The sequence below is a fragment of the Silurus aristotelis genome (assembly GCF_946808225.1).
Source record: "Silurus aristotelis genome assembly, chromosome: 4".
Classification (NCBI taxonomy): Eukaryota; Metazoa; Chordata; class Actinopteri; order Siluriformes; family Siluridae; genus Silurus; species Silurus aristotelis.
This window is the reverse complement of record NC_139577.1, coordinates 15,881,827-15,892,787: the sequence shown is the minus strand read 5'-3', so window position 1 is coordinate 15,892,787 and position 10,961 is coordinate 15,881,827. Positions and strand designations below refer to the sequence as shown.

The 10,961-nt window shown below is 37.4% G+C and overlaps 1 protein-coding gene across 19 annotated transcripts in view; it reads left to right on the top strand.

Annotated features, from left to right (window-relative positions):
- kcnma1a (potassium large conductance calcium-activated channel, subfamily M, alpha member 1a) overlaps positions 1 to 10,961 on the top strand; it is a 150,730-nt gene that overhangs the window by 134,335 nt on the left and 5,434 nt on the right. For 18 of the 19 annotated variants that reach the window (XM_083539256.1, XM_083539254.1, XM_083539250.1 and 15 more), the window contains 7 exons: positions 929 to 1,153; positions 1,530 to 1,722; positions 4,778 to 4,891; positions 6,892 to 7,022; positions 8,791 to 8,985; positions 9,343 to 9,461; positions 9,607 to 9,831. In XM_083539256.1, the coding sequence (XP_083395382.1) occupies positions 929 to 1,153; positions 1,530 to 1,722; positions 4,778 to 4,891; positions 6,892 to 7,022; positions 8,791 to 8,985; positions 9,343 to 9,461; positions 9,607 to 9,831 (1,202 nt within the window). Of the gene's footprint in view, positions 1 to 928; positions 1,154 to 1,529; positions 1,723 to 4,777; positions 4,892 to 5,696; positions 5,781 to 6,891; positions 7,023 to 8,790; positions 8,986 to 9,342; positions 9,462 to 9,606; positions 9,832 to 10,961 lie in introns of all 19 variants that reach the window. The other variant, XM_083539257.1, reaches the window with a different exon arrangement.

The following is a 10,961-nucleotide window of genomic DNA, read 5'->3' as shown; positions in this document are numbered from 1 at the left end:
TAAAAGCATTTAAGGACCTTGGTCCAAAATTTTTTAGTAAAAATACGTTATATTACTATTTATCCAGTGGCCTCCTTTTTTCCTCGTATCTGTCAACCCTGATCACTAACAATGCATCAATTTCAACAAATTTATTAAAGCAATTTAATTGTTTAGTTTTTTCCCCCCTAAATTGTTTAATTTAAAATAAGACTTTTGTGGCAATTAGAAAGTTTTGTGGCAAAAAAATTTTTTTTTCTTTAAAAATATTTTTCTTTAAATTGGTAACAAGGTTTTTTTTTTTATAATAATTTTATTATGCCTTTCACACTGTTGACTAGTTCTGATATGATAGTCTTTATTTAATAAGTTGTTTACATCTTTATTATCGTTATTACAGAATCTGTATTTTCTTCTTAGTCTCTGGCTTTTAAACCACAATTTGCAACTCACGCAGAGCACAAAGTAGTAGACTCTCTCAGGCGTAGTTTGTGTAATGAGCTACAACCTTTGTAAATTGAACATTAATTTCAGATGCCTTTTGAGCTTTTTCTGTGGCCATGTCAAGCTGTGTTTCGTGCAGTGACTCCCCACATGCATACATCTGTCCTAAAGTTTTTATATCAGCTAAATCTTCTTGTTACTTAAAGAGGAAAAAACCTGACTTAACCTATACCTGCATTATCCCTGAATATTGTACTCAGAACTGTACAAAATAAGGGCTGTGGCATAATATTAAGAAATGATTTCGTTTGTTTCACATGCACTTCCAGTCTGCATTTTGTATCAGAAAAAATATTTATAATTTTACAAATCTGTACTAATAATAATGACACACAATAATTAATACTATATATTTCTATATTTCTGTATTTCATTCCACTCCTATATATATTTATATTTGTGCTCCAATCACAACAATGGTGTCTGTCTGTGATTCTCTCTGTAGACACGGAGTGAGGCCTCCATGACGGTTCTGAGTGGACATGTTGTGGTCTGTATATTTGGAGACGTCACTTCTGCTTTAGTGGGTCTGCGAAACTTGGTAATGCCTTTAAGAGCGAGTAACTTCCATTATCATGAGCTGAAGCACATAGTCTTTGTAGGCTCACTGGATTATCTAAGGAGGGAATGGGAAACCCTTCACAACTTCCCCAAGGTCTCCATCTTACCCGTAAGTACAATGCGTAAAGCATTAGGCATTCGCATCTAAGCAGGACCAGATAAAACTATTTAACTACTAATTAAGCACCCAATACCAGGTTGATGCTAGCTGTGTGGAACAGCTTTAGAGAATGTTGAAACTGCTTTGGCACAGCATTTGGGGCCATCGGCAAAGGCTACCCTTTAGATTGGAGAATATATTCTCGTGTGCATTGTTAGATCAGCTAAATGTCATTTCCTTTAGAAAAAAAAAACATTGACTAATTCCTTAGCAGTCAAAAACGTAATCTTTAAATTGTTTTTCTCAAATCTTTTTCTTACAACTGCACCCCCGACCCCCACCACCAACCAATCCTCATGTGTCTCTTGCTCTCTTGTTGCTGAAGGGCACGCCATTAAGTCGAGCTGATTTAAGGGCTGTAAACATCAACCTCTGCGACATGTGCGTTATCCTGTCAGCCAATCAGAACAATATCGACGATGCTTCACTACAGGACAAGGAATGCATCTTGGCATCACTCAACATCAAATCTATGCAGTTTGATGACAGCATTGGGGTCCTGCAGGCTAATTCCCAAGGTAAAGAGTGGCCTAGTACACTTCAGCACACACCATTGAGAGGACTGAGCTCTGTAGCAGCAATCTGCTAGACTTCAAAACTGATTGGAGTCTGCTTTAAAAGAGAATAGGGGAAACGTTTCTGTTAAGACATATAATAATGGAAAACAATCACTAGAAATGAATTCTTAAGGGACAGAACGAGGAGCATTATTTCATCATTTTTTTTTGCTTTTATTATATTTATCTAAATGAATTACGTAATCCTGTTTCGGTGTGCATTTTTTTGGTTATGCATGTGTGTGGTATCTCTGCTCTAATCAAAGCGCTGCTAAAATTTCCAAATATCACACTGCAGACTGTGCATTATTTGCCTCCATTAGTGGGGCTGCGGCAGATTTGTTTGCCGACAAATTGAGTTGAACAGATTGTTTATGCATTCAGATAAACATGTAACCCTCTTGTGCCCATCAGGATTCATCATCATTAAGCAGGCAGTACAAATCAGCAACACCACTTCTTCAGCTGCTCTTCATTACGCAAATTACACAGCCCACACAAGCTGGCATAGAACAATTAAGATTTCAACTGTTATTGAGGAGCCTCTTTTGCAGAGAACGATGGAGCTGAAGCTTTGAAATGACAGCATTTGTGAGAAATGTGTGAGACTAAGCAGAATGCTCTTTGTAACACAGCAGCGGCTGTTCGTTTGTGAAGAATCGGTCCCCCGTCATGGCTGATAATAGACTTTTATCATTCTGTTTGTGGAAGAGACACAGGAAGACAGTGTGTCATTATTGCTCCATCTATTAATTCATCTAAACATCTGGTGTGATGAGCTACTAAAGCATTTTTTTTTTGTATTACCACACTCAATATTGAAAAGAATCGGTTTGGTGATAGGTAATTAGTCACTATACTATTCTTTCAAATGAAAGTAAATTAGTTGTATAAATGGCAGCATATAAGCTCATGGAAAGATTAATTACATATATCAATGTTTTGTGTTGATTTTTGTTTTTGTTTTAATCTGCATCGTTTCCGTATGCAACTGTCTAACCCCTACTTCTCAATGCACCGTGTTGAACTTGAAGTCGAATGTGTAAATGACTAAATCAGCAAGCTTATTGCCAAGGGAAAGGTATAGACAAGTGCAAAATGAGCAGTGCCTGGGGGTGTGTGTTTTTGTTAGGGAACCCATATTATCCTCTCCTACAGGGGTGGGGGTGAAAACATTCTTACAATAATAGGCCATGTAAAGCTTTTATATACCACCATGTAATGACCGATTATTTTTATGACTAAAATCAAAAGAAAGTGTTTTTTTGTCATAAAAAATATATTGTTATTTATGTATATCAATAACATTATTTAATTCATATAAATAGTATTATTAGATTAAATGTTAGCGTTTTATATCAATTAAAGAATTGTACATTCATTTCAATACATTATTTAAAAAAAACTGCTTTTATTTATATATATATATATATATATATATATATATATATATATATATATATATATATATATATATATATATAAATATTTAAAATTATTTAAAATTATTTAAATATTCTTAATTTTATGCAGATATTTTATGCAGATATCATTAAGTGGATAATTAATGCAGTGGAAGAACCATATCATATGCAATAGTAAGGGTGGGTAACACACCATAAATAAATTTTATGGTGATAAAATGATAAATCAAATTATGTTGATTGACTTTATCAACATGCAGTCATAGTGTGTATTTCTTTATTTAATTCATTTTCTTTTTTTTTCAGGATCAGACAGGATCATTTTTGACCTTTCGAAGTATTAATAAATGTAGTTGTTGATAAACATATTATAGAGTTTTTAAATATTAGTAAAGCAAGTTAACGTGTAAGAAATTTAAAGCACCCTTTTAGTTAGGACAATCTTTGGGGATTTCCTATGTTAGAATGCCTCTGTGATCATTTCTATATGGAGTTACTATAAGATAAATATGTCATTCAGCAATAGCTATTGTCATAAATGAGATCCTAGATTCAGTTGGCATTGTAACGGAACAGATATGATTTTTAGGTTGTTTTTGTAGTATGATTCCTGTGGTGTAAACTTTCAGCAGAAGATGCACTATGCTCCAGCGCTGGTTTAAGCTGAGAAGTAAAAATGTTACCCATCGCAGTACTTACCTGCCTTTGTTGTGGAAAGTGAATTTTATAGACATTACCAAAACGATACCCATTCGGAATTGTTTAGATTTTTTCCCCCAGCAAAGAGCTTTACTCACACTGTCACGGTTTATTTGATGTGTCAAATGGGTGAGCAGGAATTATTTTGTTTGCAGTTTGAAATTTGGGAAAAGTGGGTACGTTAGTGCCTTCCCCCTTCTTTCACATCTTTTGGCTGAATGTAGTCTCTGTGAACACAAGAATTCTGAAGTACACTTTTAAAACTTTGTGACCTGAATCTATTCTGCATTATGTTTTCCATTGTACAAAAAAGGGAACTATATGCTTCCATTTTTTTTTCCTCTAGTCAGCACTAAATGATGGATGTCAAAACAGGCCTGATGCATTATGCATATGGCATTACTGATTTAAGGTGTTTACTTGTCAGCTTGAGGAAATGCAAAAGTGTCAAGTCATGTGAATTCATAGTCCCGTCACCGACGCTTGTATTTCATGGCTTAGAATCGCGTTTTCACATAAAAGGTTTTCAGGATCCACTTCACCAATTTTATGGTAACAAAATGAACAACATATAAAATTTATATCTACCAGCTGATGGAAGGTAGCGAATGCTAAATATGTCTCAGCTGACCTCTAAAAGCCAAATATCCACAGTGCAGTGTTTTAGGCAGGCACTGTGGTCTTTTCATTCTATATCATTCTTGACACCTTTTCTGTTTTACAGCAGCACAAAAGCATTTATATCACACCAACCTTGGTGCAATTTTTGGAAATTAAACCACTATTATCCATAATAATAATAAAACAGTTTATGCATTTGGATGATTGAACCTTTAGCCATAATGTGACATACAGTTAGTGCTATTATTCTATTATCTGTCCCTCGATCCTAGGTTTTACACCTCCGGGAATGGACCGATCATCTCCGGATAACAGTCCAGTGCATGGATTGGTTCGCCAAGCATCCGTCACCACTGGCTCCAACATCCCAATCATAACTGAACTAGGTGACGTATGACTGCTATAATGTCAGAACCCACATATATAAATCCAGGAGCTGCGACATAATTGTCTCAGTGCTGTTTGTGCTTGATGAGATGTGTGTCTGTAGGTTTTCTAGATTGTTAAATATGTCAAAGTCAGGTGCGTAAAAATATTTTCTTTAATGCATCTTAGTAGCTGGACATGGCAAAGGCAACCTGTAAAATGGGTCAATTTATTAATAACAATGACAGTAATGGTATTCCCTGGACAGAGAGACTCATGAAAGTTTTAGATCTCAAAGGGCACTAAAGCACATGGGATTGGCCACTCCAACTCTCCACTGACCCAATTATAGTGCACTTCAATAGAAGGGGCTGTAAGCATCACACCGAACACTTAAATTCCAGTGGCCCCAAAAGACCAGAGGAATCAGATACTGTATCGCCCATGAGGGTTTTCAGAGGCCCACATCGGAGATAAATTCTTATATAGAGTTGCTAACAAAAAATTTTTTTTGGCTGGTTTTAAGCATTTGCCTATGATCGCCTTAATACCATCTGGATTTTTCTTCCCCTTTTCCAAGTATTTTTTCACTCTAGCATTAAAAGGCTAAAACCCACACATCACAGAAGCAGGCTTTGTTTACCAGTTAGGCACAGATGTCTGGTATCTTGTGCTGCATTTACATACACTGTGAAAGCAGATATTGTACCTTTACATTCCTAATCCCACTTTTGAAATGATACTCTCATTATGCTTTGCATTTTTGCTTGCCTTTGAACTTGTTTCAATAACAATCTCCCCTCAACGTTGTTTTATCATCATTAGCTAAGCCTGGCAAACTACTGCCTTTGGTTCCATTCAGTCAGGAAAGAAACAGTGGAACCAACATACAAATGATAACAGAACTGGGTAAGCGGTGCCTTTGTCCTCCACTGCACTGATGCTCAGCCTCCTTCATCGGCTTGTCTTGATTTCTCTGGCTGCAGACAAGGCCTGCTCCCATGGCATCACTTTGAACACATTTTTATTCTCGGTTCTGAAATTGACTCTCTTGTTTTGGACTTTTTTTTTTTTTTTAATGATTTTTCCCCCCCTCTCTCTGAGCATCACTAGGCCTTTGATCACACTAGTCTGTCCTTGTGGCTGTTTCCATAGCATCTCCCTGCAGTTCATTTCTGTAGCCCAGGCTCTTTTTCATCAGCAGCCAGTCTGAAAGACTGACATTTGTCTTCCACAGCTCACAGGAAGTCTGGGAAGTAATCAAATCGGGGGGGGGGAACACCCTCTAGAAAAAACCTTCCCTCTAAGCTGTTTATTTTTATTTATTTATTTTGTAGCTAGTCTTAATCTCTAAAGCATACATTTTAAAGAAGGCTGAAACAAAGATTTGTATGAAGCTGTGCTCAAATCGAACTGGTTTCAGGGCTTTTTTTTTCTTTTAGAATTCTGGCTACTCTCAAAAATATCCTCCAAAATCACTGCTGCTGATGGTCTGAACATGTGAATTAATGCTTTTGTGAATAGTAGAGTACTTTATCCTTTTTCAATAACAAGCTCGAAACAAGTTTTTGGTATCATTAGTTGGTAAGCCTGCTTTAACTTGAGAATTGATAGAATTTTAGAGTAGCATTTTCCTCATTTTTGATGGCAATTATCTGAATTTTGCATGTAGAATTTGACATAGCGCATACACACAGCTGTTAAAAATACTTATAAACCTTTAAAGGCTATTTCCTATTTAGTCCGATATATAATTTAAATATAAGCTATTAGTAGTGAACAGATATCTTTTGTGCTTTCTTCAGTTGTACATTTTCAGATGCCATGATATTTATGTGCATGATTTATCTTTAATCGTTTTATTAATCCGGTCTGTGTAATAATTAACATTTCAAGAATAAAGTTTTTTTTCTGCATTTAGTGCAGGTTTAATGCACATATGTTTGCTAGACACTTGTTGGTGTTTCTAACTCTTGATCACTTCTCTTGTCTGATCTCTAATGTATGTTCTTTGCCACAGTAAATGATTCAAATGTTCAGTTTCTGGACCAAGATGATGATGATGACCCGGATACAGAGCTGTATCTGACCCAGCCCTTTGCCTGTGGGACGGCTTTTGCTGTCAGTGTGCTCGACTCGCTTATGAGCGCTGTGAGTTTTATGTTGATCATTTAATAAACGTAACTCCCTTTGTGGGATTTACATTTTAAATAAATCATATTTGAAGGAAGTATACATTTAGCTTTAAACTTCACTTAGTTGTGTTTTGTTGAAGTTTTATTGTATTTCATGATTTATCAGTGTTGAACATATATTCCATTGTGCCTCTGACCAAGATAAAGGATTTAGTGAATATAGAAAAATTGGAGTAAGTACCAGAGAAAAAATTAATGCCAACTTAGGCATATTTTAAAATTTTATATATTTTTTTGGTTAAATATAGCTATATTTATTGTAATATAAACTGTATTAATTATGTTTTTTACTTTTACAAATATTGAATATTATTTGTATACTCTTTATGCGTACGCACTTAATGGAATGAACCTGGTTCCCTTACAAAAATAGGAGGAATTGTAATGGTAACTATAAAATTACCTGGTGGTGTTTTACAGATCTGATACAGAAAAGGAAAATAAAAATTATGGAAAAAAAGAAAAATCAGGCTTTCCTGTGCTCAGCTTCAGCATCACTGGTAGGCAGAAGTTTGTATATGAAAGCCACGTAGATCAGACAGTACTGTCAGAATTAGTGACATCAAAAGGAAAATTGTTATCGAGCCTTCTCATATAATATGTCATGAAATGAACTTTCAAGAGGCTTACTAGGTTTTTTTTCTTTCTTTTTTCATTTTTTTTTTTTTTTTGTAAACAAGGTAAGTGCTCGAGTTTTTTATAATGGCACTCCTTGACACAAAGTGGGTTTCTATGCAGCCAAAAATCTTTAATCTATAAACAATGTCATCCTGGTTAGAGAAGCAGACAGGAGACTTCTTTCTCTTTCGCACACTTTTTCTCCATCTTTAGTTCTCTATTTTTTCCTTTACCTACATCCATAGCCCTACCAACCCCCTCCACCCCCCTCATGATGGCTTAATTCTAGTGCCTTTCACTTTGAGTGAAGTTAGAACAAAGCAGCCTTCAAGTGCGTTCCACTCTGGACAAAGGTGAAGCTGGCTAATAGACAGCTCTCATCTATCATTCAGCTGAATGGTGCTGTCAGGGGCCTGGAAAGGTGTCACTCCATACACCGTCTGAGTTCCACCTCCTGCTGCCACTCAGGCCAGCTTCTCTCTCTCTCTCTCTCTCTCTCTCTCTCTCTCTCTCTCTCTCTCTCTCTCTCTCTCTCTCTCTCTCTCCCTCTCTCTCTCTCTCACACACACACACACACACACACACACACACACACACACACACACACACACACACACACAGATACACAGGGTAAAGAGACCTGCCTTTCGCCACAGTGTGCTGTCAGCACCATGCATTAATGTGTCACATGTAGAAGTATTTAAGTGAACTGTGGAAAAATAGAAAGATGCAGAAATAATGAAATCAAACCACTGAAGTTGAATGGCGGAGCATATCCCCTGGCTGCATCAGGCGATCCAGAAAGATAATTACTTCCAGTAATGATAATTGATATCGGGAGCAGTTTTCCACTGATAGTGTGTGTGAAACCCTCTCTTGTTAAGCATGGCTGGTGATATCAAATGAATGTTGAAGAGGAGGGATAACAACAACAACAACAGCTGGCTTAATTGCATTGCTGTGTCTCTTCCCGTCCTGGGGAGTGCAATGTGAAGAGACAGCTCAGGGTCTAGATAACAAGGCCCAGAATGGCTCCAAAATCTCTGCTGTCTTCCATGGTGACTTTAATGGTGCTGCTGTCCGTATCCTTTACCTCATCTCTGCAGACGTATTTCAACGATAATATCCTGACGCTGATCCGGACGCTGGTGACAGGAGGAGCCACACCAGAGCTGGAGGGGCTCTTGGCCGAGGAGAATGCGCTGCGCGGAGGATATAGCACGCCCCAAACGCTAGCTAACAGGGACAGGTGTCGCGTGGCACAGCTCGCCCTCTACGATGGCCCTTTCGCAGACTTGGGGGTAAGTGGATGCTTAAGAAGAACTGACAGCTTTTGTCACATTCCCCAACAGCACATGCTCCCCTGTCCAACGCCTCGGCTGTCCGCTAATGTGAACCAAATATGTTGTACATGCAGAGCAGCACTAGGGGGACATAAAGAGTGTGTAGGAGTGAGTGAGCTGAAAAGGAGGGTGGAAAAATAATACTATGTCTTACTATATCCTGTTTATTAATTATCAGCTTGGTCATGTTGATCATTTGTGTTTGGGGAACAGGTGTGTGTTTATAGCAGGCTACTGAATTGTACTAAATTATTGCACTATTATTATCTGCTTGAAATAATAATTCATCATTATTTGTTATATTCTCTCCTTTAGGATGGTGGTTGTTATGGGGACTTGTTTTGTAAGGCACTGAAAACCTACAACATGTTGTGCTTTGGAATCTATAGATTAAGAGATGCACACTTAAGTGCACCAAGTCAGTGCACAAAAAGGTGAGCATTTCTTAACGTTGGCATTAGATTTTGAGTCACGTCATGTATTCAGTATAATTCAGACTTCTACTGCTGTAAAAAAAAAAAAACATTGATTTATTCTCTTAAAACGTCCATTCAATTCTTAATGTGTTTATATATGTAGGTATGTCATCACCAACCCGCCCTATGAGTTTGAGCTCGTCCCCACAGACCTGATCTTTTGCCTGATGCAGTTTGACCACAACGCAGGTCAGTCGCGAACCAGCCTGTCCCACTCGTCTCATTCCTCCCACTCCTCCAGCAAGAAGAGCTCTTCAGTTCACTCCATCCCTGCAACCAACCGGCCCAACCGCAGCAGCAAGACCCGCGAAAGCCGTGACAAACACAAGTAAGAGCCTGTACCTTTCTATCTACTGGTTGTGTTCTGTGTATACTATGTGTATGTGTGTGTGTGTGTGTGTGTGTGTGTGCGCGCTTGTTGATTGCTGTTGTAAGCACTTGTCATATAAAAACCGTAATGTATTTGTTTTTCTACTTCAATCTGCTTGTGTTGTTTGTGCATTTGCTTTGTGGTGATGTGCATGTGACGTTTGCTCTGAGCTCACACTGAACCCATTAGTTCATTGCTTCATTTCAGCCACACTTTATATCAAGACCATAGCATCACTGGCCTGTATTTGGCTGTTCCATTATAAAGATGCAGTAAAATGCCAGGGCATTTTTTTTTTTGCTAAAACAAGTGTTGTCTAATTTGTGTTAGAATTCAATTGGTTGAATTTAAATGTCTGTTCAGTGTGGATAGCTGGTTTAAAAATAAATTATCTATACAGTAAGAAGTACCTTTTTGTGTGATGTAATGAGTTAGTGAATAGGCATATGGTTGTGTGTTTGTGCATAGATATTTGTATATAAATATATACAAATGCTTCTTGTCTGTTTGTTTGTTTGAGTGGTGTAGGCTTTTATGGCTATGCCATCTTCTGACATGACCTAAGTCCTAATGTCTATTTGTAACAAAGCAGGAATTACCTGGTGTCATTTTCATTTGTCTCTGTGTGTGTGAGGGCTGCAATTGCATGTCCATGTTTTAGTGTGTGTTAGTTGTGTTTTCTGTAGTGTTAAATTTGCTAGTTTGGATGTAGAGCTGGTAAGTGGGTCTGAATGGATTTTATCCAATTCTGAGATCCAAAATGTTCTCGTATCCTTGCAGGTGCAAGAGCTTTACTGATGTTGCAAAAATGTACAGAAATGGACAAATTTTCCAAAGCAGACAATTAATAAATAACGAAATAACTCTGCAGGGTTTCAAAACCCTCAAGACATTGCAACTGCAAGGTATTACAGGAATTTTAAGCACATTTCTAGTAAACAAAAAAATGTATTTTTGGTGCAAGCCAGTTTATTTGGCGTTTCTGGACCTTCATAAAAGAGACAGACACGTGCTAGGACTTGGAGATGCATGCTAGGACTTAGGAAATGCTAGCAAGACATTTTTGTATAGGCTTATCATTTCAGCAG